At 56.0% G+C, this 26975-nt stretch overlaps 10 protein-coding genes across 10 annotated transcripts; 3 read left to right on the plus strand and 7 right to left on the minus strand.

Moving 5' to 3' along the window:
• Positions 1-1365: 1365 nt before the first annotated feature.
• On the minus strand, positions 1366-3187 carry SETTUDRAFT_21354 (uncharacterized protein; the record flags this gene model as incomplete). The annotated part of the gene is made up of 2 exons (XM_008029815.1): positions 1366-3025; positions 3081-3187. The coding sequence occupies 2 exons, from the start codon at positions 3185-3187 to the stop codon at positions 1366-1368; spliced, it is 1767 nt and encodes a 588-aa protein (XP_008028006.1).
• Positions 3188-4838: 1651 nt separating this feature from the next.
• On the minus strand, positions 4839-7878 carry SETTUDRAFT_93013 (uncharacterized protein; the record flags this gene model as incomplete). Its single annotated transcript, XM_008030249.1, has 3 exons — positions 4839-6382; positions 6438-7199; positions 7269-7878. The coding sequence occupies 3 exons, from the start codon at positions 7876-7878 to the stop codon at positions 4839-4841; spliced, it is 2916 nt and encodes a 971-aa protein (XP_008028440.1).
• Positions 7879-13495: 5617 nt separating this feature from the next.
• SETTUDRAFT_58301 (uncharacterized protein) lies at positions 13496-13732 on the plus strand (the record flags this gene model as incomplete). The annotated part of the gene is made up of 1 exon (XM_008029995.1): positions 13496-13732. A coding segment is annotated over one exon (237 nt), but the record flags the coding sequence as incomplete, so codon positions are not given.
• Positions 13733-13912: 180 nt separating this feature from the next.
• On the minus strand, positions 13913-14756 carry SETTUDRAFT_92194 (uncharacterized protein; the record flags this gene model as incomplete). Its single annotated transcript, XM_008030250.1, has 3 exons — positions 13913-13997; positions 14056-14160; positions 14221-14756. 3 exons carry the CDS (start codon positions 14754-14756, stop codon positions 13913-13915), a joined length of 726 nt encoding a protein of 241 aa, XP_008028441.1.
• A 168-nt stretch (positions 14757-14924) lies between these two features.
• Positions 14925-17518, plus strand: SETTUDRAFT_164338 (uncharacterized protein). Its single transcript, XM_008030251.1, has 3 exons — positions 14925-15190; positions 15247-16837; positions 16887-17518. Exons 1-3 carry the CDS (start codon positions 14991-14993, stop codon positions 17232-17234), a joined length of 2139 nt encoding a protein of 712 aa, XP_008028442.1. The 5' UTR covers positions 14925-14990; the 3' UTR covers positions 17235-17518.
• A 289-nt stretch (positions 17519-17807) lies between these two features.
• SETTUDRAFT_155340 (uncharacterized protein) lies at positions 17808-18335 on the plus strand (the record flags this gene model as incomplete). Its single annotated transcript, XM_008030252.1, has 1 exon — positions 17808-18335. The coding sequence occupies one exon, from the start codon at positions 17808-17810 to the stop codon at positions 18333-18335; it is 528 nt and encodes a 175-aa protein (XP_008028443.1).
• A 208-nt stretch (positions 18336-18543) lies between these two features.
• Positions 18544-19543, minus strand: SETTUDRAFT_92221 (uncharacterized protein; the record flags this gene model as incomplete). Its single annotated transcript, XM_008030253.1, has 2 exons — positions 18544-19049; positions 19261-19543. 2 exons carry the CDS (start codon positions 19541-19543, stop codon positions 18544-18546), a joined length of 789 nt encoding a protein of 262 aa, XP_008028444.1.
• A 441-nt stretch (positions 19544-19984) lies between these two features.
• Positions 19985-22124, minus strand: SETTUDRAFT_164340 (uncharacterized protein). Its single transcript, XM_008030254.1, has 2 exons — positions 21779-22124; positions 19985-21730 (listed from the first exon to the last, which is right to left on the minus strand). Exons 1-2 carry the CDS (start codon positions 22006-22008, stop codon positions 20035-20037), a joined length of 1926 nt encoding a protein of 641 aa, XP_008028445.1. The 5' UTR covers positions 22009-22124; the 3' UTR covers positions 19985-20034.
• A 370-nt stretch (positions 22125-22494) lies between these two features.
• Positions 22495-24559, minus strand: SETTUDRAFT_119008 (uncharacterized protein). The gene has a single exon (XM_008030255.1). It carries the CDS (start codon positions 24467-24469, stop codon positions 22607-22609), a length of 1863 nt encoding a protein of 620 aa, XP_008028446.1. The 5' UTR covers positions 24470-24559; the 3' UTR covers positions 22495-22606.
• Positions 24560-24979: 420 nt separating this feature from the next.
• Positions 24980-26901, minus strand: SETTUDRAFT_164341 (uncharacterized protein). Its single transcript, XM_008030256.1, has one exon. It carries the CDS (start codon positions 26843-26845, stop codon positions 25430-25432), a length of 1416 nt encoding a protein of 471 aa, XP_008028447.1. The 5' UTR covers positions 26846-26901; the 3' UTR covers positions 24980-25429.
• Between the last annotated feature and the right edge of the window lie 74 nt (positions 26902-26975).

The following is a 26975-nucleotide window of genomic DNA, read 5'->3' on the forward strand; positions in this document are numbered from 1 at the left end:
GGTATTGTAACCGGGCTGAACGCCCTTTGGATAGCTCCTCGATGGAATCTCGGTCAAGCAGCAGACGCCAGGTCTTACTCTGCAACCCGGCATCTGTGCGAGGCCTGAGCGGCGCCCAGACGACGCGCTCAGACACTCGGTGCAACCTTTCTCCGACAAGTAAATAAACACCACGCAAGTAGACTCTATAGCTCTCTATCGAATACAACCTCTTGTATACCTCGCGATTGCTCCCCGGAGCGCAGCCCCTTACAGCCTACGTAAGAGAGCTTAAAGAGCAATTAGTAGCAGTAACACAGCGCTAAGGGCGCAAAAGAAAGCGAATTTAGACAGGTGGGACACTAGACTTTAGTGCAGAGGCATCGCAGGTAGCTAAAAGTAGTTCTACTAGTTGTACGACATTAAAGAAGGCACGTAGTAAGGGTAGTTAAAAAAGGGCCCTACTAGGTTAATAGCACTATAGAACCTATAGGAGGACAGGCTATAACTCTTGTACGTGCTAGAAAGATATAGAAGAAGATTCTCTTTTAGATATAAGTAAGTTATATAAAGCATCTATAGCTAGTGTAGAGTAATCTAAGTTTTTATACATAAATTTCGTGATGCTAAGAAAAAGTGGCACACTTAGTGATGTGGCCCGCTCGGTGATGGAATACGTTAATATGTTTTATAGATTATCTTCCTCTATATTTTCGCGTATATATCTCTCTATAGCCGCTTACTAAGCAAAAAGTAAGTATACTAGGCTAAACTACTAGCTCTCTACATTCTAAATCTATGCCCTACTTATTTTTAGCTATCTTAATAGCAGAGTTATCTAAGTTTTAAAATCCCTATTTTTTTAAACACTTTTTTTTACTGTCACCCCTCTGTAGTCAGCAGTGTCCTGTATCTCACACCGTGTCCTCCTCTTGCCGTTCAAATGCCAATATGGGCGGGATGAGTATTCGTGGCGGAAATATACACGACTACAATTACCACGAAGTAAAGAGAGATATCCATTTTTGACTATGTCTGTATGTATGTATATTGTCATGGTGTGAATGTAAGACGGACTAAATGTCAAGTAGATTACATACGAGGGGCAAAGTGGTTTTTTTTTGTCGTGATCAAAATCCATCACCGTAAAGCACAAGTACAAGGCAAAGGAGGTAGAAAGGGAAATATATCAAATGATAAGATGTAGTTGATGTAATTACTACATTCCTCACATGATGCATGCATATATTCAAACGCCCTTGTACTCCGATATACGCCGTTTGCGCCAAAAAAAAATCCACAACAAAACCAATTCACGACCATGCTAATGCAGCTTATTGCAATTTTTTTTAACTGATTCTTACTTCCACACCTTTCATATCCCCGTTACTGCTTGACCGCATCGCCGCCTCTCAAGCCTTTAAGCCCGAATTTAATCCTTGTGCTGAGTCCTCGCGTCAACCCGCCACCCAGCTTCTCCACCTTGTCCACAAATCCATGGACACTGTTTCTTCCCTCTGCAAACGCAGGGATGACATTTGTCGAGAGGCTTCTTTTCACGTCTGCGCTAGTCAAGGATACGGATCTGAATCGTAGCTTGGGCAAACTGCTTGTTCGCGTGCGACAGACATATGATGAGTGTCGCGGCGTTTGCGGTGTACTCTTTGAACCGCTTTTGTGGCAGTGCTGCAAGTCGCGGTTGGTAATAGTAGCGGGTGTGGCGGGCGTGGCGGGTGTTGAGGCAAAGGGGTCGCAGAAAGCTTGGGAGTGGCCCCGGCGATAGGGCGTCGAAGGTAACCTGTGAAATCTTTTTTCAGAGTGGTACAAGGGCGGCGGCGACGGTGTGCCATCTGATCCTGATGAATCAGGCAAAGCGTCTCTTCCAATATCTTCATGCGTATCCAGGTCCCAAGAAAATGTTCGTGGCCTCTCCGGAATGTTGGCAATGTCTGTGCTTTCCCATCGTGCTTCTCCGCTTCTTCGTATTCTCCTCTCCTCTGTACCCCGTTTCAAACTGAGCCTTCTCCGGAATTTGCCAATGCTGTTCCCGCGCATAACGGCAATCTTTTCTTTCCTCTCGTTACGCATCTTCTCCTCCTCTTCGCGGTCTGCCTGCTCTTTGCGGCTCAGAAAGTCCTCGATCCATTCGGTTGGTCCTTCGCCTGTATTGCAGGGCTCCACCCACTCGCTCGATTTGGCCCAGTTGTGTATGCCCATACTGGGTGAAATATCTTGGATTGGTCGGAGAGAACGGTTGAGATTCGAATGCGCTTGGTACACATGGTTTTGGAGTGGAATGTTGGAAATGGATTCAGGGGTTCCGGTGGGCGTGTAGACCCCCGAAGTATTCGCTCGGCCTACTGTCCAGCCAACACCGGGGCGGTAGTACCTCGCAGCCTCCTCTAGCCTTGCATCGCGGTCACTCATGGACTGCATGTTCTGTAGCTGCGCCGACGGGCGAATGTAAATGGCCCCAGGGGCCTGGTGTGACTCTGCTGATAGCACCGAGGACATGGTCGATGTGCGCGAACATCTGTCTTGTGTGGTGACTTCGAGGAAGCTAGAGACGCCGTCATTTTCTCCAGCGAAGCTGTCGCTCTCAAAGATGTCCAGCGTCTCGGCACTGTATGTAGCTGTTATCCGCGCAGGCTGATACGTCGGTGGCTTGTGCTCAAGTACAGTAGTGAGCTTCATGGCCGATGACCCTGGCAAACGTTTGCTTGGAGACATACTAATGGCATAAGCCCGAGGTGTATTGTTCAGCATACTGGAAGACTGAAGTGGCGGTATTACTGGATACGTTGGTATTTGTGATGTCAGCACGCGGTCAAACGGGCTAGGAGATGCATCTATGCCTGATGTAGGGATTTCAATCAAGTCATTTGGTATGTTTTGTGGTATGTCCGGATATTTGAGGGCTTGTGCTATGACTGCCGATGGTCGAGGAGCCGTTGCCGAGATTCTGCCATTTTTCGTGACACGCACCTCGGTCGGCGAGGGAAAAACCACAGCGCGTTGTGCTGTCGCTATCGTTGTGCCACTAAATCTGGGTCGCAGAAACTGTCAGCTAGGGGGCCGTGCCATGTAATTTCTTGACATACTCAGCTTCTTGGGGGCTAGGTGTGTGGATGGCATTCAGCAAGAGTCCGGTGCTTCTGCCATGCCCCCAGGCGACACGTGCGCCGATTCCAGACTCTATAGCCTCCATCTGAACGATTCCCTGCTAAAAGACCGACTGAAGATCATTCTTGAAGATCATTCTGGTGGCGAAGCCTGCGCGGGTGAGAGAAGGTTGTGTGCTCACCAGACCAGGGAAAGGCGACGAGCCGCCTACCGGTGCCGACCGTGTCGCAAACCCTCTACTGCCAGGCGCAAGGCCAAGTCGCGTTGTTTATAGGGGCGCGGCACAGCTGATCAGGGTCTGAGGCAGCTTCCTGGTACGTCGGGGAACTTGTTCCGGTCCGTGATCATCGCGAAGCGGGGTTTGATGTGGCTGCAAACATGGTACGGCAGAGTCTATGCTTTTCATGATTGCTTCTTCCTTTGCACTCATCGAGCTGTCTGCCATGTATCTCTCTTGCTTTGCTCAGGCTCGACCGCTCGGGTTATATCATAGCAATGTGGCTATGTCAACAGAGCTGTTGACGTAGAAGTGAAGAGTGCTGCTGCAGATGCAGCAAGGTTTGAGTCCGTTAACGTATAATATGTGCCAGGATACGCCGGTCGCAACAAGGTCCAACCGACAACCTAATCGCAACCCATCTGCCCTCGGAGAATGGTGCTTTGGCGAGCTTTGGCGAGGCATGACGGCTGACGTGCTGACTGATTCGTGTTGAGAAGAACGTGTACCATGGAATATGCACCTCACCACCAATGGCGCGTGCGGGAATGTTGTGCCATCTTGGAAAGACAAAGCGAAGAGGCTGGGAAATGTCGCATAAACGGGGAAGTGCGCAGAGAGTACGTCATCGACACGCAACCCCTAACTGGACGTCACACTGGAGCTAAGGGGTCGAGACATGGCCAGCCCCAAGCTGCCTGGAACTAGCTTCTGTGGCTCACATTCAAAAGGTCACAGGCACCCTTCATGCACCAGCATTCAAGCAAACGTATTTTCATTGACGACTTTTCCATGGGGCAGTGCTCACGGCGCGCTTCCCTTACATACGGACTCTAATCTATGCCTCTCCCAAAGAGCAGTAACACCGTGAAGATGCAGTTGCAGCAGCCTTGCGGAAACCAAGGAAAATAGGAAATTGAACATGTACACTGAATTTTCGACCTCATACGTCCCACACAGCTCAATCTGCGCTGCAGATGGAGAGACAGCCGATGATCGGATAGAGTTCTGTTCCGCCTCCGAATTGTCAGGCGTTTTTTTTTGTTGTTGTTGTTCGAGAGTGGTCAGCCGCGTCCAGGAAATGCAGACCATGAGATATGGACTTGTCTAATGCTTTTTCAATGTTGAAAGGTGGATCGTAATGTTGCCGCCGTTTATGATTCGTGAAACCTTGCCTGTCGAATGACTACCGTGCAAAGGTTGACTCCAAGGACTCCGATGGAAATGCGACACCTGGCAAAAACTTGATCGTGCTATGAGAAGAAGGGAAAACTTCGATGCTTATGGTTCTAGTGATTTCTGATGATGATGATGATGATGATGAGGATGATGACAATGGTGTAGTGTTGAAGATGGTCATGATGGGACCCGTCTTTTAAAACCTGGATGATGTACCGAAGATGATTTTGTTTGGAGCTGGTTACTTGCACCGCTCGAGGTTTGGTCTGATGTTTGTGAAGGAATAATGTCTGATAGCTGAATTGGGTCGAAAGTGAAGAGGAAAGCTTCCCATGGGCGCTCATGTTTCGAGAGGCGTGAACAAGTTCTTCATGTTGAGCGTGAGATCGGCGATGGCATAGTCGTCTGCAATCTCGGTCATGGAACCGATTTCGATGCCTCTTTGCGCTGAATCCGAGGCGACATACGGCCTGATTTGCTTGAGGAGATTGAAGACGTGTCTGCATCGTACATCTGCAGTAGCCGCCCAGTCGTCAGGCCGTGATTGTCGGAGGAAAGCCTGTGCTAGGAAGTAGAAGTGGATGCCATCCCGACAGAACCCACGTCGACGTTGGTGGTGGGTAAATTGGATGGCTAGATCCTTGTCCCAGCACATCTTCCATAGGTTCAGAGCACCAACCGTGGAGCGCAGTTGATGCTGCACTTGTTCGTTGACTCCATTCGGCGGTGTGGCTGGATTGCCGCCCTGGGGCTGAGGCGCACTTGTACTGCTTGAAGCCGCCCGGTGAATAAGCTGGCGCTGGATGTTGTAGATTTGTGCATGGATCGCGTGGATGAGAATAAACTTGCCAAAGACATTTGTGGCACGCTCAGGAAACTGGCCCGGGCATGCCCCGTTGAGTACACACAATGCCTCGGACAAGGCCAGTTGCTTTGCACGCCTGCTGCCAGATTCATTGATTGCCTGTGCCGACTGCCCTCGTAGGCCCAGAGCACTGGCGCAATCTTCTGATGTTCTCGCTTCCCAAGCGGCGTCGTCAGCAGGCAAGGGGACTGTGATGGTCTTGGCGTTGAATCTGGGCTTGGTGTTGAAGAAAATGGTAGAAGAAGCGTCCATTAGGTAGACGTATGCTGCCAATCTAGCGCGCTTCTCATTCTCAATCCACAGACTCCAACTCCAAGAGTCAACCTCCTCGCCTGTCACTGGTCCTGGCTGATGCAACGCGCTGGCATTTACATTGTCGGCTGCAAGAGGCTGGAAGAGTGCAGCACATCGTGTCACATTGACTATGGCGTCCATCTCCTCTCGCACGTGTTGGCGTTGCTCCTGCGACCCGTGCCAGAGGCATTGGGAATGGAGCAGGACCATGGATTGTATCTCTTCCGTTGCCGAAGCCAGCTCGTTGTTCAGGTCCGCCATTTGATTCGTTTTTGCCAACTCGTAAACACGGCTGGATCGCGTGACATTCTCGCGGACGCGCTCCATCAGCCACCGGACATCCGAGGGAGTCATCTTGTCAGAGTACACGGCGCCGAGGCAACACAAGGCGAGTACAAGCCCCGGGTTGGCGGTAAAGGGATCAAATGTTGCAATGTGTATCAAGGGAAAATGCGAGTGGTAGTGCCTGTATTCGTGTAGGAAGTCCTTGACATTTTCGCCAGTCAGGATGGTCTTCAATCTCTCATGAGCGTACGCCTCGCTCGAGTGTTGATCTGAGAGCAAAGACGTATTCGGGGTGCAAAAGTTCACAAGCGAACATGCGAGGTTGTGCAGTGGATCAGAGCTGGATTGTCCAATAAACCAGCTATCGAGGGTCGGAGAAGAGTCGACCAAACCGGGAACATGCGAGTAAAATCCAAACAAAGTATCATTCGGTGTATCATCTGAGGTCTAAAAGTTCCGGTCAGAACTGGGCCTGTTTTTGAAAGGTTGGGCCACCTGCCGTACTGGAATTATTCATATCGCCGTTGAACGATCCATTCCGCCACAGCGACCCATCCTGGCCATTGGTCATGCCGTCCACGTTGGGAAGCGAGGAGACTCCGTAGGACGTGGGGTCAGTGCCCTCGGTCTTGACGGTTAGGCCATTTTGAGCCATGGAGCCGTTTGTGGAGGCATGTTCGTAGTTGTAGTGAGCATTGGGGTCAGAGCCATTGGTCGGGGGCTGGGGCTGCTGCTGCTGCTGCTGTTGCTGTTGGGATTGCTGCTGTTGCTGCTGCTGCTGGGGATAGCCGTTTGGGACACCATCTGGGCGATAGTCGTTGAAGTTCATCCTCGCGTTTGCAAAGTCCATGGCAGACATGCTGCGGCGGTGAGCGCTGTCCTCGACGCCGCTGCTGGGGCGCATCAGGCTGTTGGAGCGCGAGGTGCGTGCCGACATGGATTGGTGGTTGGCGAGCGAAGGCAGGTTGTCGGCAAAGCCGTTGGCACCCATGGCAGGCATCTGCGGCAGGCCCATTGTGTAGCCTCCAGCATCGGCGTATGACATGGAGTTGGCGCCAATGTGGTTGAGGTACGAGTTCTGGTCAGCGCCAGTGGGCTGCCTGTTCTTCTGCAAATGTTGCTGCGCGTGCTGGAGATGGTTTGCGCCAGTGGGGTTGCCGCGTCTTATCGAGCATTTCTGGAAGTGGCGCTTCAGAATGTCACTTCTGCTAAACGTGTCCTTGCACAGATGGCACTGGTAAGGGCGCTCGCCGGTGTCTGGAGAGGGCAGGGCATATTAGCAGCTGGCTGTGATTGGAAGAAAGAAAAAAAGGCATGTAGACTTACGGCGCAGCAGATGGCGCTTGAGATGTTTCAAGTGCAAGTACGTCTTGTTGCAATGCGGACACTCATACTTGCCCTCGGCGTTCTTGGTCGCAGTCGTAGGCGTCTTGCCAGCGGCGGGCGCGGGCCGGCCAGGGTGCGTGGGCAAGACTCCGCGGCGGCCCTGCTGGCCAACGACGTGGACTGGCTCGGGCTCCTGGTTGGGTAGCATAGGCGGGTGCGCGTACATGGACGTGTGTCCCAGAGCCAGGCCCGGCGAGGGGCCTAGCTGGTGGCCGTTGGTGTGTGCGGCCGCTGTGGACAGCATGGGCGCCTGCGAGTAGGCCGAGCTCATGGGCAGGTACGACGTGGGCGTGGGCTGGAGAGGTCGCAGGGGCGGGTGCTGCAGCGGCGGCATGGCCGAAGTACCGTTGGGGGCAGATGTTACAGGCGTATGCGGGGGCTGGGGCGTGTGAGGGTTGCTGTTGTGGCCGTACATGGGCGGCGCATACTGGCTGCCACCACTCTGTAGAGGAGGCAGCGTGGGCAGCTGGTTCTGGGAGCCATTGAACTGCTGGCCTATGGATGGATAGTTGCCCAGGCCAGGCTGGCGGAAGCGGTCTGTACTGTCCATTATGTACGAGTGCAGCGAACAGGTGCTACTGCTGCTGCTACTGCTGCTGTGGGCGGGTCGTGGATGGATGAGGAGATGGGGAAGGCGCGACCAATTGTGGTTCGTGACGGGACCATTCGACGGAGCTCAGAAGCGGAGTAGTCGTGTGGCAGCGGCTGGCTGTGCACACCAAAAGAGGGCCGTTCGGCTGGCGTCGCGAGGGCAAGGCAGCAGCAAAGGCCCAGCGAAGAAGCTTTGTCGGGTGGAGCCCTGTGTGGGGGATTACGACCGACAGTTAGTCGTGGTAGTCAGTCGTGCTGGTAGAATGGTGGTGGAGGAGGAGGATTGGCGCGGCCGTCAGCGGGGACTCTTGACAGGAGAAGAAGAGTGGAATTGTGCGGGAGCCCACAGTGGACGGATGGGGGAGGGGGTTGGACAGGAGGTTGTGAGGGGGGGAAAGGTGTGGCGACGGGCGCAGAATTGAAAGAGGTGATGGGTCGGTGACGATGGAACTTTTGTCGCGCTGCACTAGCGAGAAGGCGCTGCGATGGTTTGGCTGGCTCGCGCGGTAATTCACGCGAAGGGACAAGGGACCTGCTGCAGATCGGCGGCCCACACACCCTTCAGCCTCAGCCGACAGCTTGCGGATAGACCAAGTGGAGGTTGGCGAGGCACGAGGCAGGGACGGAAGACCCACGACAGGAGTGAGAGCTGTTGGGGGCAAAGCTTGGGTGGAAGGGAGGGGGGTGGGAGGGGGGGAAAGGTAGCTCGGGGTAGAGGTACCGGCCGGCGAAAAAATATGCAGCGGGCGCTGTGGTCCCAGTCGGTCGAGGGGGGAGGGAGGGAGGGAGCCTCGGAATTTCCGCACCAAGCAGTTCCTGTTTCCGCGCTGCTGAATGCCGGAGCTTGGCCGACGTGGTATGGCGCGCGCGCCGATTTGGCCAGCGAACTGGGCGTGTCAGAGGATGTCGAGGATGGGCAGGGCCGGGAGGGCAGGGAGGGCAGAGCAGGGCAGAGCAGGGCAGTGGGCCGGGTGGATGAAAAGAGCGAAAGAAGAGGGACGGGGAAGAGGCAAGGGAGGCCGAAGACCCGCAGGCGGATGTGGTTGCGAGGTGAATGTATGTAGTAAGTGTATGCGTGTGTGTGAGAGTGTGATGTGAGTGTGAGTGTGAGTGTGTGAGCGTGTGTGCGTGGACAAGGAAGGGAAGGGAGACGTCGCGGCAAGCGCGTTCGGGGATGCGCAAGTGTAGGCCACGACGTTACAGAAGTTTAGGGCGGGAGGAGGAGGAGGAGCAGCAGGAGCAGCAGGAGCGGCAGGAGCAGCGGCAGGAGCAGCAGTAGGAGAGATGCACGATGCAATGCAGAGGTGGCTCCACGTGATTGGGCTGGGCTTTGCGCTGGATGACTTTTTTTTTTCGTGTATGCTGTAATATTCGCACACACACACACACACACACACACACACACACACACACACACACACACACACACACACACATGGAGAGTCTTGCATGTGCATGGGAGCGCGCGCGCGTGTGTGTGTATGGGCTGCGGATTCAGCGAAAGGCGCATTGCCAATGACGACAGCCGTTCGCGTGCTAACGGAGCAAGCACCCAATTGCATGCCCTTGCACGCAGGCCCTTTGCATCCAGGCCGACGCGCTGGCCGCGCCCTTGAATCGTGCCCGCGTCCCAAGTGGCCAAGGAAGCGTCCCAACTGACTTGAGCAGAGCAGAGGAGAGGAGGAGAGGCAGCGTGTCTATTTGCGCCGCCCGCTGGCCGCCCGCTGGCCGCTCTGTTTCTTGCTCTCGCTCTCGCTCTCGCTCTTTGGCGTCGGCCCAGGGTTTCACGCGCGCAATCGATAAGCACGAGCACGAGCAAAGAGCCGCAGGCGCTGGGTCGGTGCAGGCAGCGCAGCGCTGCGCTCCCAGCTCCCACGGGACGCAAAGGGGTCCCACGGAAACGGTCGTCCGTCGACAGCACCGCCGGCGTACGCCTTAGTTGCAGCAGCTTGTCAGAGTCAGAGCCATCGGATCGGTAGAGCAGCGAGGCGAGGGGGTGAGCAGAGCAACTCATCCGAGCATCGATCCGACAAGGGCCGAGCTTTTTTTTTGGTGCTGGTGCTGGTGCTGGTGCTGGTGCTGTCGCGCTGGCGGCTGTGGCTTTGCTAGTGTCTTATCTCCGCCCATGAAACCGACCAGGTGCCGGAGCAAGGGCAAGGAAGGCAGTAGGCGGGCCAGGAAGCCTCCATCCGCTATCACTATCGCTGCATGTCCATCTCGCACACGCACACAGCAGAGTATACATGCATGCACCGGTGCCTGCACACTCGGCCATGGCGATTCCCATAGACACACACACACACACACACACACACACACGTCTCGAGTAATCACACGATACACAGACGGTATAGGGCCGACCACGGGCAGCGGCGTGGCGGGCGTGGCTGTTGGCTGCAGGCGCCGAGGAGCGCGAGAGGGTGAAAAGTCTGGTGAGCGTGACGTAGCTCTACGCCCAAGACGGCTAGCGGGGCGCAGGGGACCCCGGGCGCGAGATTGCAACGGCGCTCCGCCAAATCTTGGCCTCGTCAATCGTTCGGCTGCATGACCCTCGAATCAAACGGCAGGCCTTGAAACAGCCCTCTTCTCGAAGGGCAGGCTAGCTGCGTAGAAGGTCGAGGCGCCGTCTTGTCAAATCGAAACAGGGCATGCTGCACGACGGCGCTGGCCAGCAATGCGCCGCGAGCGCTGTTGACCCTGGGCGGGCCAGTCAGCTTACGTAGCGACCGAGTGACGCGGTTAGCGTCTGCTGGTCACGGTGCGCCCGTGCCCGCCTCCCAGAGCGGCTTGACGGTGAGGCCTCTGAAAGCGGCATCCCGGCTGCCGCTGCTGACTCGGGCCACGGTAGCCACGCTGACACAGCCAGTATCCATCTATACTATGTCCCATGGCCATGTAGTCGCTGTCGAGCATGTGCTATGTAATGGCAACCGCACGCGGCACACACGCATACATGTACAGACAGACATGCCCATCCGTCGAGCACGCACGCACGCACGCATGCATACATGTACACCTGCTGCTGCTACGTCCATATCCATCGGCGTGTGCACAGAGCCAATGCTGCATGTACGTACGCGTCCGACCACCTCTGCCTCTGCCTGCTCTGTCCTGCTCTGCTCCTCGCTTGCCCTCTCCCGATGCTTTACGTTACATGCTTGGCATGATACAAGGCGCGACTCTTTGCGGAAGAAAACGCCGAGGCGCTGCGACGCCAACGGCAAGTGCCTACATAGGACGTGGCCATTGGCCGGCAGCACGCTGGCAGACAAATTTTTCGCCGGCAACACGGCATGCTGTCATGGAGAGCAAGGGTGCTTCATGTGCGATTGCGTTGTCGTCGTCGTCGTCGTCGTTGTCGTCGTTGTCGTTGTCGTTGTCGCTGTCGCTGTCGCTGCCATGGGCGTCGTCGTGGTTGGCCATGCTCCCAGGGCCGCCAAAAGGAAACGCGGCGAGGGTCACGGTGCATACATACATGAGACTGACTGGCGACCCCACGTGTTGTCCAGCCATGCCATGCCACCCGCCCGCCCACATCGCCGTCGGCGGGCGAGTGGGCGCTGTGCTGCGTGGGTGGGTGGGTGGACGGGTGCTGGTGCTGGTGCTGGTGCTGGTGCCATGGTGCCATGCACTGACTGCCTATGTGCCTATGGCCAGGTGCCGGCAAAGGCCCCCAGCGGCACCGGCCAACCTCGTTGCGAACACCCTCCCCTTCGCCGCCTCAACCCCCCCCCCCCCCCCTACCCGCTACCGTCACCGTGGCCGTGGCCGTCACCGTCACCGTCACCGTGCTCCCTCCCTCTGAACTGAAATTTGCTAATCGCCGCGCCCTCCCCCCCCCCCCCAGCCCCAGGCGCGCCCTCCAGCCTCGCCCTCATCCACGCCCGAAACATGTGCCCGCCTCAGGCCGTGCCGTGGTGCAGCCTCGCGCATCCCCCTCGCGCGCCCCCGTCGCCCGCAGCGCTGCGCAGGCCCGCGAGGCTGCCATGGCTCGCAGCGAGGAAGTTGGAATAAGCTCCAGTCCCACTTGCGGTTGCGCTCCCGGATCTGGGTTGTGGATGATACCCGAAGGTGGGCGTCAAAGTGGGCTTGTCCACTGGTGCTGGGCTGTCCGCTGACCCAGTGGCCGTGAGTGCTTCCCAACCCGGCAAGCCCAGCGACACACTGGCGGGATGTCGTGCAGCTGCCCTCTGGCCCGCACACGCCCGCCACCCAGCCATGCACCTCATGAGTTTCACCCTCCTGTCCTGTCAACCCACCCAACCCCTCCCCGCCGCCCCGCCGCCGCCGCCGCCCCCCCCACCTCCCGGCTGAAGGAAAAAATAAAATCACAAGAAAAAGGACCGGTGAGCGCTGCAACAGGCCCCTGACGTCCACATGGCGTAATGATCAGGCTATGGCCTGCGCTGCTCTGCCGATTCTGCGCGGTTGCACATGCACAATTCCGGATACGCCGCCCTGCTTTGTTTCGACGCGCCTACAGTACACTCCTGCGACTCATTGCAAAGCCGCCCCCCCCGCGACTGGCACGCTGGCACGCCCGCGACATGGATAAGTCGGCTCTGCCATCCATGGCAAAAAAGTCCTGCCGTGACTGCATGGCGCCTGTCGTTGCCTCTGCCCGTTTCTGCCTCGCCGCCCGCCCGCCGCCCTCCCATGTATCCTTGGATCACCGCCGTGTTCCCTTTGGTCCGCCCTGCCCGCGCCCACTGTTGCAACCCTGCGAGTGTCAAACTCTCTTTTGCCGTCCCGGTGCGCTACTGTGTAACAATGCCATCGCGGCTTTTTATAGATGGCGCGTTTCGAGCCACTCGCGGTACATGCGAACCAGCGTGGTGCATGCCTGCACCACTGCCCCCCCCCCCGCCGCGCGACAACGCTGCAAACTTGGGCAAACTAGAGAAGAAGGAAAAATCCATGCAAGACGGTTTGCTGCAGATAAGCGACCCGTCCTCCCACATGTGGACTATATCGACAGCTGCGGAGGCCCGGTCTGCTGTGGGACTCTGCCGATTCCCAGAGGGGCCGCCCCCCCCCCACACACACACGCAGCCGTGAGGATGCACTCCAGCCACAGTTGCTTCTGTGGCGCCTATACTAGTGAACGCTCTTGACAGGCTGACGAGAAAAAACCACATCCTACTATACATGCGTGCATGCCAGAAGCAACAAAGTGTTCGGTCGCTGCACCCTGAATTCCTTTTGCGTCATGTCTAAGCGCGAACGGCTCTCTTGGACAAGCACAAGCGTCGTGTTGCTACAACGGCTCGGAGCTTTCTAGAAGCACCACCACAGAACCTGCTCATGTCATCCCCAACCAGCAACCACACCCGTCCTACGTATAATATCGCCTCAAAAAACCTCTGGTCTTGCTCTCGTCAATGCCGCCCATGCGAATCACCAGACTTATTCCTCTCGCACTGCTTCCCCGCCCTGCAATTAATTTTTCTCAAACTACCGCGTACTGCTTAAATCCACAACACCCTCGCACAATGTCCCTGTCACATGAGCACGACAACACCACTCCCGCTACGCAGCAGCAGCAGCAGCAGCAAAATGAGCAACCCGACACCCCAGAAAACCAGACACCACTGGGACTTCCCCAGCCTCCTTCTGACGACGCCGGCACCACCAAGCTCAATGTCGGCGGTCAGGCGGTAAAGCTAGATCACCTAGGGCCGCTCGTCGTCAACAAGGACGGCACCTTGTCGCGCATTGCCAATTGGGAGCACATGACGGAGATTGAGAAGCAGAATACCCTGAGGATCTTGGTAAAGCGAAATCAAATCAGGACAGACGCGCTCAAGGAGAGTCTGCGCGGAGAGGGGCAAGCAAAGTGATGGTCGATATTCGGCAACGGGCATTGATTGGCTGTTCATCACAACATTTACGAATAACTTGCCATGTACATTTCAAGAAAATAATGATGCAACTGTTTCTTTCTTGCCCACCACTACTACTACTATTTACAAGCATGTCTTTTGCACTATCATCTATGGCTTCTGCGTGTTGGTGTGTGCGACCCGCTCAAAGTATGACCATTGGCCCTCTGGTGCTTGCTCCTCAAGAGGCTCCCAACTATGTCATGTTAGTCTAAACAAAACAAGCCACGAACACGACTGGCAATATCACTTACACCTTGGCCTGGATCATGGTATCAACAAGCTTGTGCTCGCTCTCGGCAACCTGAATAACCTCCTCAATCAGGCCAGCGCCAATCCTGCTTTCGAGATCCGAGATGCTACAACCCGTCAGCTTTCCAACCCATTCTCAAAAAAAAACTCCGTCTATAGTGACATACGCTTCAACCGTGTACTGAGGCTCGGGCTCAAACTTGACGTTGCTAAAGACCCGCTCAGGTGTGTAGTTGACGTCGCCCTTCATCTTCTTGGTGTGGGGTAGTCGTTCCTTGAAGGAGCGAATGCCCTCGGGGAACGACTGCTCCGCTTCACCATCCCATTCCGCAGCCGGAGATCGCTCATCAACCTCCTCGGGCACCGGCAGGATGACCGTCTGTCCACCCGATGTCTCGAGGATCTGGAACTTGTCTGGGTCGTCCGAGAGCCGCAGCTTGATCCTGTCCAGCCACGCATCCCAGCCCGCCGGCTTCGACTGCTCGATAATGGCCATGCGGTGCTTGGTGAGCGCCTCGGTCGACTGGCGGTACACGGACGACTCGGGAATCTGCTTGAGCTTGTCGAGCGTCGAGTGGTAGTGGTAGAGCAGTGTCGAGCGCGGCGACGGGTGCGTGAGCAGCCCTGTGAGGCCCGTCGGCTGGCCCGCTTCGAGAAGCTGGCCGGGCTTGACGCTGGCAAGGAGGCGGAAGGCGGCCTTCATGGTTGCGGGAGTGCTCGAGGTGGGGTCGCAGCGCAATGGATGGAGCTGGCGGCGCTGCAGTCGTGATGCCGTCAGGACGAAGAGGCACATGCCAAGCCTTGTGGAGCCGCCGCCGCCGATCCCCTGGCGACTAACCTTCCTTCAGGGACCATACGCCATGGTACACCCAAGGACACGCTTCCTCTCCATTTTGTGAGCGCACGAGAGAGAGGCATCCCGTCCGCCACCACCACGATGCGCTCCATCTTCTACTCTCTGTTGTCGCTGGCGACCGTGGCATGCACTCTGGCTGCAGACACGCCAAAGGCAACAGCCACGGCCGATGACGACCTGGATGATACGCCCTCCGAGACTACTTTCAATGGCGAGACTGTGCCGCCCATGATAGAGCTGGCGCCAGACACCTACGACAAAGAAACAAGCAAGGGTAACTGGTAAGTAGAAGGCATGCCCCGGACAGTACCGACTATTGCCACTGACCGCAATTCAGGGTCGTCGAGTTCTTCTCTCCCTACTGCGGCCATTGCATGCGCTTCAAGCCCATCTACCAGACCGCATACGAGTTCTACTATACGTCGAAACCCTTTCTGTCGGCTGACGATTCCGATGGCGATTCCCTGAATTCCTTTACGCGATACTACGACTTCAAGTTTGCAAAGATTGACTGCGTCGCCTATGCCGATCTCTGCGCCAAACAGAGTATTGTAAGCTACCCGACTATGATCTACATCCAGGATGGCAAGGTGAAGCAGAATGAGGCCGGCGAAAAGGACATGAAGGAATTGAGCAACTGGATAGAGGGCCTTTTGGAGACGATTCGGCCTGGCACCCGTAAGGAGGGTGGCCCTAAGCTACCAAAGGTTGGCGCCAACTCCGTAGAGACTGGCCCGGAACCCAAGGAAACCGCCAAGGCAAAGGCCGACGACAAGAAAGCTGCAACGGCAACCGTTAGCAAAAGCGCAACTCCAAGTCCCACACCCACCAAAGCGAAGAAGACATCTCCCACACCGGCTAAACTGGCTTCGAATGCCAACCCATCGGGCGCAGTCGTCGCGCTTACGACGGAGGTCTTTGATCAGCAGGTCGTCAAGACCAAAGATGCCTGGTTTATCAAATTTTATGCGCCATGGTGCCACCACTGCCAGGCTCTTGCGCCAGCCTGGGCGAACCTCGCACGACAGATGAAGGGAAAGCTGAACATTGGAGAAGTCAACTGCGATGCGGAGAAGAAGCTGTGCAAGGACGCCCGTGTTCAAGGTTACCCCACCATGCTCTTCCTCCACGGAGGCGAGCGTGTCGAGTACCACGGCCTGCGCGGGTTGGGTGATTTGCTCGACTATGCTGAAAAGGCGTCGGCGATTAGCGCCGGTGTGCCAGATGTGGACGCAGAAGGGTTGAAGAAGATGGAGGAGACCGAGGAGGTCATCTTTGTCTACTTTTACGACCACGCGACCACTTCCGAGGACTTCCAGGCCCTCGAGCGACTTCCTCTCAGCCTGGTTGGCCATGCTAAGCTGGTCAAGACACAGGATTCGGACCTATTTGACCGTTTCAAGATCACCACTTGGCCGCGGTTGATGGTGGTACGAGACGGAAAGCCCACGTACTACCCGCCACGCACGCCTTTCGAGATGCGCGACGTCAAGCAGGTTCTTACCTGGATGAAGTCGGTCTGGTTGCCAATTGTTCCGGAAATGACTGCTCTGAATGCTCGCGAGATCATGGAGGGCAAGCTCGTTGTGCTGGGCATCTTGAACCGAGACCGTTCCGACGAGTTGATTCTTTCCAAGCGTGAACTGAAGAGCGCTGCCTTGGAATGGATTGACAAGCAGGATACCGCATATCAGCTCGAGCGCCAGGAGCTCCGTGACGCCAAGCAGCTCCGTATCGAAGAGGCTGAAGACAAGGACGACCAGCGTGCGCTCAGGAACGCAAAGTCCATTCGTATCAACATGGACGAGATCCAGCGCCCTCAGGTTGCTTTTGCTTGGGTCGATGGCGTTTTCTGGGAACGCTGGATCAGGACTACGTATGGCATCGATGTCAAGGATGGCGAAAGTGTCATTATTAACGATGAAGATGTAAGATGCTCCAGTTGTGATATTACAACACCTGTACTAACCAAGACAGAACCGCCGCTACTGGGACACTACCGTCTCTGGGGAACCCATCCGCCTTTCTCGTGCAGCCATTTTGGAAACGATCAAAATGGTCACTGCCAACCCTCCCAAGATCCCCCCCAAGTCTACAACTGGACGCGTCATGGGCACGCTCTTGTCTATCCACCGCTTTGTCGGCAACCATCCTTTTATCTCGATGATCATGTTCATCGCCACATTCCTCGGACTCATCCTTTTCGGCAAGTCGAGGAGAAGGCGGCAATTTGGCAGCACGGGATCATACTTCCAGCTGGGAGAGAAGGATGGATTACTGGGTGGCATGGGCAACGGCAACTTTGGAGGCGCAAAGCATGACTAAGGACTCGAGGACTGGCGTTTGGTGTATAGGAATATGTGTATTATACCTTGAGATTGATTTTGGGTGGGGGTCATGTGTTAGGCGGCGTGGGATACGTAGGACTGAATGCAATGTCCAACGTTGACGGTCAAGTTTACTCCCCTGTACTCGGTCCAGACTACAGCAGCTGTCGTGGTCTTTAGGATTATCAACGCGCTAACCGCAAGCCAGGAGATGCTAGTTTACCCTGCCATTGGCCTGTGATCAGGATATCGCTCCAGCACACATACGTGTCGACGCGCCGCACTCTCTCCACGCGTTGCGTTGCCCCACCACCCCCCCTCCAACAAACACTTTTACGTCACTCTTCTCGCACGCCCAGACAAACATCACTTCACCACCACCACCACTACCACCGTCAATCCAGTCACTACTACCACAGTCACTACCAAACTGGCTCGCATTCGCCTTGCAATCCCTCGGCCCGCGGAACCCTCGAGTAAAGCGCCGCACCGCCGCTGCCCCGCCGCCATCCTCGCATCACTTCGTGTCCGTCTCAGCCTCACCCAGCACCAGCACTACCCCACGGCCACCATGTCCACAATTTCGCTCTCAGACCTGCAATACATGGACCGCGAGACGCTCGCGTCGTCCTTTTCAAGTCCCGAATCGCCGTCTCAACGCCAGCTCCCCGCCTCCACAGCCGTCATTGACGTGCGCGACAGCGACCACATTGGCGGCCACATCCGCGGCTCGACATGGGTGCCCAGCAGCCAGCTCGACTACAAGATGCCCGAGCTGGTGCGCGCGCTGCACGGCAAGGACACGGTCGTGTTTCACTGTGCGTTGAGCCAGCAGCGCGGGCCCAGTGCTGCGTTGCGCTATCTGCGCGAGAAGCAGCGGTTGCAGCCGCATGCGGCCGTGGAATCCAAGGGCGTGGTGAGCGAGGAGAGTAGGGCTGTGGATAGCGAGGAAAAAGAGGAAGACAAGGAGGCTGAGGGAAGCAAGAAGCAGAAGGTGTTTGTGCTGCGCGGTGGGTTTACCATGTGGCAGGAGAAATACGGTGAGGATGTTGAATTGACTGAGGAGTACAAGAAGGATATTTGGGAGTTTGGGTCTTGAGACGACTGAGAGAGGTTGGCCTGTCTGTGAGTTGTTAATAGTGGGAAAGGAAAGAAATCTACATCGGCATACACTGGGGTTTAGAGAAGAAAGGCATGCTAACAGAAGTATATGCTTTGCAATTCGTTTTTCTGTACCGCTAGAAACGAAATGAATAAATAAATAAATCAATAAACTCAGCGAACCGAGTAAACACTGAGTAACACACTCAGCAACTCTGACCAGCCTGGTCCTTGACCAGCCCCGCATAATTCTTCTTCTCATGCTCCATGATAGCCTCGACTTTCTTCGCGCTGGCGCTCCCCTGATCAAATCGGTATCCCAACCACTCCCTGACCAGTCTCCGGGCGAGCTCAATACCCACGACGCGCTCGCCCATACACAGCACCTGCGCATCGTTACTCAGGATGGCGCGCTCGACGGAAAAGCTGTCGTGTGCCGTTACGGCGCGAATGCCGGGCACCTTGTTTGCGGCAATGGCGACGCCGAGGCCGGTGCCGCAGATGAGCAGCGCGCGGTCGGCCTGGCCCGATGCAACGAGCTGGGCGGCGTTGACGGCGACATGCGGGTAGGCTGTCTTGTCTGTGTTTGAGGGGACGCCGACGTCTGTGACGCTGGCGACGCGCGCGTCGCCTTCAAGGTCCTTGATGATTGTGTTTTTGTAGCCTACGCCTGCGTCGTCGCAGCCCACGACAATGCGGAGTGGAGTCTGGTCTGCCATTTTTTTTCCCCCACTCGATGTATATGCCAAGTTTTCGAAAACAAGTTCGTTGTGTTTTGCAGGGAAGAAATGGGGGGTTTTTTTTTCACAGTTCAGAAGTATCGTATTTTCTTTCGATTTCCCTTCTCTTACTCTTGCTAACAAGATTCAAACGTCCTGCTGATACGTCTTCCTCGTCGTCCGATTCCCTTTGTACGCCGCGACGAGTACTCCGTCTATTTGTCGTAGTCGAATACGTAATTTCTCCCTGCTTAGACGCGACTCTTTTGCCCGTCCCGTCAATCACGTCGTTGACGGCTCGATTGACCGTCTTCTCAAACGGCTTGGTGACAAAGCTCAGGTCTGTATGGCCGTGCGTAGGACCTCGCGTTTCTAGCACCCGGACTCTGTCGTCGCCGGATTTGCTGTGGTCTTCGACTTTCTGGTACACGTGGTCGGCGTCCGTGTCGAGGTTCAGCGAGAAAAGCGCGCGTTTGGGGGGTGCCATTTTTTCTCTTTTTTAGCCGGCTGCACTGCCCGCCTTTATATACAATGGCCCGGTAGCGTGGGTGAGAGTAATGGGGTCCGGGTGAATTGAGGGGTTAATCAGACGGCACCGTGCTCGTGGGGGAGAAGCAGAGGCTCTGGATGCGCGGAGGCGGGGACCGGGAGTTCCGCTTTGGGTATGCCGGCGGGGTTAGTCTGGGGCTCTTGACGCGAGAGAAGTCGAGATGAGGAATGGCTTCTCGGCTGAGTGCCACCGAGGATTGGGGGTGGTTACGGTGGTTATTCCGAGGCGGTGGTGGTGAGCGCATTATGAGGGATGTCAAGGACAAGTTCCGACTAGGCTAGTGATGACGCGATTATGAAGTAGGTTGCTTCTGCCGGAACAAAAAACTTGGAATTAGACGTTACCAAGAAGCAATTTTCGAATACTTTCAACTTGCAGGTTTTATTTTCCTTGTGAATATACTACCTCATTGTTTATTCATCATACACTTATTTTTCCTGGCCAAACAAATCCTTCTCCACCATCTGTCGGCAAATCGGGTGGTAAAAGTCCTTGTTCTGCTCAAACGTCTTGACTGCGAGATTGCGGTCGGCCTCGTTCAACAGCCTGAACATGGGCCTGACAAACTTCATACGGCCAATTTGACCCAGCAGCTCAGCTGCAGGTTGATACGACTCCTGTGCCTTGGCCATGAGCCCAATGCTCAAGTATCGCGACAGCACCTCGATGTTCTGAGTGCTATCGTAGCCATACGTAGCACCAAGCAAGTGCACATTTTCAGCAGAAAACTTGGATGCAAATGATTGAAGACGCTCCAGGAAGACGACTGACTGGTTGGATACCCACCCCTGGATGTCGGACGCCTTTGGGGTGAAGTCGCTTGAGTCGAATGAAGATGAAACCAGAGCCTCCCATTTGTCGGCCAGCTCATAGCAGCTCTTCACCATGGTCTGGTCAAAGTCTGGTTTGACTGGGTAGCCTGGCGCGTAGAACAGCTTGTCCCAGTCAAAGGCTTCCAGCTTCGCTTTCGACTCTGCATCCTTTTGGAAGAACTCGATCAAACAGCTCTTGAAGTCGTAGCTGTCTACGCTCTTGAACTTGAACGTGTCAAAGTAGTGAGGGATGAATGAGTCCCACTTCTCCTTGCCGAGTAGCAGCTCGAACTGGTACAAGGCGTGGAAACCCTTCTCATATGGAATAGATGAGAATGCATCATCTGGATCCTGGCCCTTGAGATCCAGTACCAACTTGGTGTAAGGGTGGTCTTTGCCGTAGTTTTCGATACTCTGCTCAAGGGCTTTCCAGCCAATAATGGCCGAGAAGTGACGGTGTGCCTCTCCGTGGAGGGCAGCAGCGATTCTGCGCTCCAAGTATGTAGTCCAGCCTTCGTTCAGCCAAAAGTGCTCCCAGCTAGCTGCACTGACAAGGTTGCCGGACCACGAGTGCGACAGCTCGTGGGCGATAACGTCAATGTTTTGTTTGTCGCCTGAGATGATCGAGGGTGTGGCATAGGTCCAGACAGGGTTTTCCATGCCTCCGTACGGGAAGGATGGAGGCAGGATGAGCACATTGTATTGTCCCCATTGGTAAGTGGGGGAGACGATGGACTCGAGCGCCTTCATGAAGGGCTCGATTTCTCCGTCGAGCTCATCCTTGCATTTGAGCAATTCTTCAGGACCAGTCCAGACTGTGCTGCGCGGGCCGATACTGGCGGATGCGAGATCGCCACTTGCAATGGCAAAGAGATAGACAGTCATTGGGACCTTTTGCTCAAACGTGTACTTCATCGTGCCACTCTCGCCCTCTTTCTTGGGTGGCTGGTAGTCACTGGCGCCCGTGGGTAGACCTGAAGCAAGAACCGGTAGCGGCGAACGGAGAGCAAAGTTAAAGGTCGACTTGACGTCTGGCGTGTCCTGGCAAGGGAATACAGATCGCGCATGGATTGCCTGGCATTGCGAAAACATGTACGGATGCTTTTTGTTCGATGTTTGAGCTGGCGTCATCCATTGCAACGCAGTGCACTTGTCGGTGGTGGCAACCTTGATCTCAATGTCAATAGTCTTGCCCTTTGGTACCTTGGATGGGAGGGTGATGGACAGCGGGCTGCCGTAAGGCTCTACCCGGTCGCCAACGCTGAACTTGACGCTCTCGCCCTCAACCTCTACAACCGAGATATCGAGATAGCTGAGTTTGTAAGTAGTCTATTGCCCACCTTTTGATGTCTGCACATACCTTGAGTCAAGCACAACCTCACGAACATCCTCATCGGTCAAAGACTCCAACGTCAGCACCACGCCCCCAAACAGCCTCTTGCGCTGAAAATCAATATCAAAGTCGACACTTGTATGCCTCGTGACAAAGTTGTGGTAGTTGGACAGCGTGTTCGGATCCCGCGGAGTGCGAATTTGAATATTCGGGTCTGTGAGAGGCCTGGTCACCATGGCGGCGGGGGAGCGATGCATCGTGGCGAAGTGTGCAGCCGGCGCTCTGGAGAAGGATGAGAGTTGCTTTGACTTGCAGCGAGTGTGTGGCTGAGGATGCTTCTCGGCTGCTCGTTGTGCAGGCAACAGCAAAGGCGGCGTGGGAATGAGGGCGGGACCAGCTGATGGCGCGGTCAAGTGTCGAGCAAGTCGGAGTGGAGTAGCTTCATATGCCGATCTATGCCGCAGCGCTACAATCGACCTGCCTAATGCACTTTTAACCAACATCTAGGATAACCACGCTCACGGATTGATCTTAGTGTCGGACGTGAAAAGTCAAGAATGATGTGTGCACGTGTTAGGTGCAGTCGCTCTAGTCCCACTACGTGCTTGTGGAGGCGCACGGCGTTCGGCAATCCGACGAGGACCGTCGTTGTATCAACACCAGACGACATTGCACCCTAGGGGCGGGTTGGCGATTTCTCAAAAGACCGCAGATGGGAGTAGTTATGACATCTTGATATACAGATGATATATTGCAAATACCCAGAATGCGAACGCTTTGATACACCCATTAACAAACTAGGCATGCGTGCAGCTACAAACTCCGGTACCAACTCCAAAGCTGCTTCATTGCCACTTAGTCCCTCTTGCTACCTTGACTTTTTCGTGTTCTCTCTCTGAGCACGAGGTTAATATCTGGTCGGGCTGACTGGTACTGCTGCGCCGATCTCGACGTCGAGCGTTCATTTGTCGAGGCCAGCGTCTCTTCAGCCCGTGACCTGCCCCTATTGCGTTCTTCATCTCCAATTTCAAAAGCATCGTCTTGTAGCTCTATCAGATCTCCTAGATCGCCGCCAACACTTCCAATGACAGGCACTGCAGATCGCTTGCCCTGCCCGGGCGTGCCTGGCTCATTCAGAAGCTTTTGCACTTGGGTGCCGACTTTTCTCATCCAGCCCTCTATTGCACCTCCCAATTCCTGAAAGTCCAAGCCGGAGCCACTGAGTGGCGTAATGGCCCCAGAGCCACCTTGTTGACTTGGCGTTCCTGCACCTGCATCTAGCAAGCTGGGCGCCCAAGGTGTGAAGTATTCCTGGTCAGGTGGCGGCGCCACATTTGGTAGATACTGGGCAAACTTTTTGTTCAGACTATCTTGCGCAGGCCCTGGGCTTCGTACATTCCGGCCCAGCGTGCCCACACCTCCAGGGCCGTGCAGAGCCCAGGCCCTGCCTGACGTACTTCTTTGGCGACCGTGCGCCGAAACCGACGAGAGATTGCTAGACGCCCGTGGCCTCACATATTGGGAAGGAGAGCTCGCAATGGGGTTTGTAGACGTAGAGGAGCGAGGCACATCGACGGATGGTCGAGGTGTCGAGGCATCCGAATAGACTTGGGACTTCCGCCTGGCTGGTGGAAAGAAACCTAGCGCTCTGCGTGGCATGCGGGCAATCTCTGTTGGTGATTTGTCGTTGGGAAGCAACACCCAAGAATCATGCTTCCATGGTCGCTCTGTGTCGGCAGAGTGGACAGAAGTCGTCTCTTGGTCCTTTTTCCTTGGTGTATTCCAGCCATTCGGGAGGCCCTCGGTGTTTGCAGCCCGATCCTTGCTATTGGAGCTATCGGCATATTCTCCCAGCAGCAAGTCTTCGGCAGGAAGCGCATCCGGCCCTTGCACTGGCCGCCCCTTGGTACCGCAAGCATCTACCGGCAGCACGACTTCCTTCTTAAACTGTATCGTGTCGTTTGGCCACATGCGGTTCGCTTTGCGCAGCACGGCCTGATCACAGTTGTACTTTATGCTGAGCCCGGCCAAGGTGTCCTGTGGTCGGACGTGGTGAATGTAGACCAGCGCATCTCGATCGTCGTTTTCGCCGGGAGGAGCGGAAATGCTTACTTGGTCGTCCGAGTTTCTGCGCTTCATACGGCCTGCAGAGTCTGGGACCAGGTGGTCGTTGGCGGTCAACAGGTCCTTGCGCTTCATGGCCCTGACCATGGCCTCCCTCTCTTCCTGTGTCCCGGCGCCTACATGCGAGCCGGCGCCTGCGGGGCCCCAGTGTTTCGGCGGAGGTGCGCTCGTCGAGGTGCGTCGCCCGTGAGCGGATTTCCTTCTGCGGGGCCCGTCCACGTCTCTGGGGGCGGTGTCGCTGGCCATGACGGTGGCTGCGATGCCCTGGATGGCCGACCATGAGTTCCCCCATAGCCCCGACAGTGTTTGCGAGGACGGCTTGGGCGGCTGTCCGCTGGCAGAGCGCTGGAAGAAGGACGAGGGCGTAGAGGTGAGGTTCATACGAGAGGCCGGGGCGGCGGCGGCGGCGGCATGTGCGTGCGGGCCCGGAGACACATTCCTCGAGCCCAGTTGCGACGCGGCTCTGCTGGGGCTGCTGTCGCTACCGTCGGTGGCATAGATGTCGTCTTCGAGCGAGATCAGTCGCTTGGCCCGCGGGCGCAATGTCGAGCTGCTCTGCGAGGTGGATAGCGAAGAGCCATTGGAGGGGTTCATGGCATGCGGACGCCAGGTGGAGCGGGTAAGGGTGGTGCTGCATAGGCCAGAGGAGTCGAGTGGTCGGGACGCGGCATGACATGAGGTTACGGGAACATTTGCGCGGACGTCGAGAGCGAGTGCTGGGGCGCGGTGAGAGAGGGAGTGGGCGGGTGCCGGGGTGTTGTGAGGCCTCAATGCCGATGCTGGGGAAAGGAAGCTACGTAACGCAACCGGACGCCTGCGACCCCTTCAACCAGAGCACGGCCGTGCGCTGCCACTGCTGCAGCGTGTGCCGCCCAACCGCCAGAAGGCGCCGTGCCAAGTCACTAGGGACCATCCTGAGTGCCTTTAGATGAAATGCAATACGTAAGGAATTGCTGCGTGCTGGCCCTTACCGCAGCGCCGCCTCGAAACAGCCAGGCCCTGTCGCGGGCGACGATAAGGCCGGATAACCATCGGCGGCGCATCCACATGTGCCCGGGGCGAACACTTAGGTACGTGCACGTGCATGTGTAGTTGCTACATGTATTCGCATTTGCAGCTATAAGCATTCCTGCAGCCCGTAGTAGGGCTGAAAACGGCTTCAGCTTTCGCTGTTACATTCAACTGGCCGTTACGCGATACTGGCTGTTCTGGCGTTCTGGCGGCTCTGGCGTTCGTTATGTGGCAAGGCTTGGCGCAACCAACCTACGACAGATTCCTAACCTGTCTTCTAGAGCAAACAAGAGTCTATCCTGCCGACTTGGTCTTGCAATTTGAGCCCCTGAACGAAAGACGTGACCACCAGAGCACGACTGATATGAATGTTGCAGCTAACGCTGCAGAAAATGCTGTTGCTATGTGATTGACTTGGCTTGCATGGCCCTGGACCCAACGCCTCGCTATTTCATGCACCGAGCCCACAAAAGCAATCATCAGTCGTCATACCACGAAACAAGGCCGAAACAAAGCAGACCGGGGGCTAGACGACATGTGCTCTCATCGAAACGGACTGGAGCTGGTAGTTGGGTCCACGTCTTCAAACTCCAGCTCAAAGGCATCGACCTCCTCAAACTTCCTTCTTATCGCTGCCAGCTTCTCCGAATGCTCAATCGCAGACACCTCGGTCGTCTCTGCCTCGTTCTGAGCAGCCGCCTCGTTCTCTTTGTCAGAAGAGATCCTGCGGCTATACGTCCTGCTTGCCTTTTGCGCTGCCTTTGATGCTCTTCCTGGTGCTGTCTTCTTCCCTCGCCCTGTTTTTGTGCTTGCCTTTGGCGATACCAGTCTTCCTGCTCCTTGCCGCTGACGGATCCTTCGCTGGGGCATTTGTAACTCGTCTTCGTCCGAGTCGACTTGCTCAACACTTTCTGAAGACTCCAGATCGAACTCGTCTCGATCACGTAAGCGATTGCGTCGACGAGGCAGCAGATCTTTGAGTTGCGCCGTCGAAATGCTCTGCTCTGCCTTTTTCCTCGACGTCCGTTTGGCCTTGGCAGGCGTCTCGGTCTCTTCGCCATCGGACTCGTCGTCGTCAACAGGTGTTTTGGCCGGGCGTCCTCGACGGCGTGGTCGGGCTTGTGTAGGTGATGGCGGGGGTCTTGATAGTTGGCGCAACGGAGTGCTCGACATGGGAGATGCCAACGTCTCGCTCATAGGCTCCTGATCCTCTTGAGATTGCTCAACAACCTCTTCACGCGACGGCACAACCTCTGGCAAGCTGGGAGAAGGAGACCTTGGCGACTCTGAGCCCCTGTCAGACTGGGGGCTGGCTGGCGGCGAGGATTGTGGTACTTGAACCACTGGAGTCAATTTGCGCTTCCTGCCACGCGAGCCGGAGCTTGAGACATGGGTGCCACTATCATTCCGTGTCTCTTCCTCGGGCACATGTCTTCGCACATTCAGGGGCGTTGATTCGGCGTGTGGGAGGAAGTCGTCAAAGTCCAGATTCTCCGTGTTGTCCAGACTGTCTTCGTCATTGTCTTCGACATCTGTCGTCTGCTGCACCATGCGCAGCAAACTTGGCTGTCGGGCTCTCCGCTTGAAGTTGGTCAAGGCTAGTATAGATGTTTCGTGTGCAGGTGTCGCGCCAACCTTGATAGCGGAGGGTGGACGTGTGCCGTGAGCCGGCGAGTTTGACCCGAGCGAAGAGAAAGTCAGGTCGCCAAAGCCACTGTCCTCTTCTACATGGGGGCTTCCAGCCTCAGCATCTTGTGCAGTTACCGTTCCAGCTGGCGACGTGTGGCCCGTAGACTTCCTCGCGCTACTCCTCGCTGTGCGCGCTCGCTTAGATGCGCTTGAGACGGGTGTGCGATTATGGCTTGATGCGACGGGGGTCTGTTGCGCTTCAGCTGGTAGAGCGCCCGTCATTGTGAGCTCAGCTTCGTCGTGCACCTCTGGCGTCTTCTCCCAGGGCATTTTCCGGCGCGATCGCGTTGATCTGGACTTGGTGACGAGGCCATCGCTGTCTTCGCTGAAGCTGGTGGTGGTTTCGGCGGTTTTGTTGGGTGGTGGTGGGATGGATTTGGGCTGCTCTTTGGCTGCGGGG

Source organism: Exserohilum turcica (assembly GCF_000359705.1).
Source record: "Exserohilum turcica Et28A unplaced genomic scaffold SETTUscaffold_4, whole genome shotgun sequence".
NCBI lineage: Eukaryota > Fungi > Ascomycota > Dothideomycetes > Pleosporales > Pleosporaceae > Exserohilum > Exserohilum turcicum.

Excerpts from the sequence above, each read along its gene's own strand:
- SETTUDRAFT_164338 (XM_008030251.1), top strand. The coding sequence starts at position 14,991 with ATGCGCTCCATCTTCTACTCTCTGTTGTCGCTGGCGACCGTGGCATGC. Across the intron at positions 15,191-15,246 it reads GAAACAAGCAAGGGTAACTG|GGTCGTCGAGTTCTTCTCTC; the intron begins GTAAGTAGAAGG and ends ACCGCAATTCAG. Across the intron at positions 16,838-16,886 it reads TCATTATTAACGATGAAGAT|AACCGCCGCTACTGGGACAC; the intron begins GTAAGATGCTCC and ends TAACCAAGACAG.
- SETTUDRAFT_164340 (XM_008030254.1), bottom strand. The coding sequence starts at position 22,008 with ATGCATCGCTCCCCCGCCGCCATGGTGACCAGGCCTCTCACAGACCCG. Across the intron at positions 21,731-21,778 it reads GAGGTTGTGCTTGACTCAAG|CTATCTCGATATCTCGGTTG; the intron begins GTATGTGCAGAC and ends TTACAAACTCAG.
- SETTUDRAFT_119008 (XM_008030255.1), bottom strand. The coding sequence starts at position 24,469 with ATGAACCCCTCCAATGGCTCTTCGCTATCCACCTCGCAGAGCAGCTCG.
- SETTUDRAFT_164341 (XM_008030256.1), bottom strand. The coding sequence starts at position 26,845 with ATGCCCTGGGAGAAGACGCCAGAGGTGCACGACGAAGCTGAGCTCACA.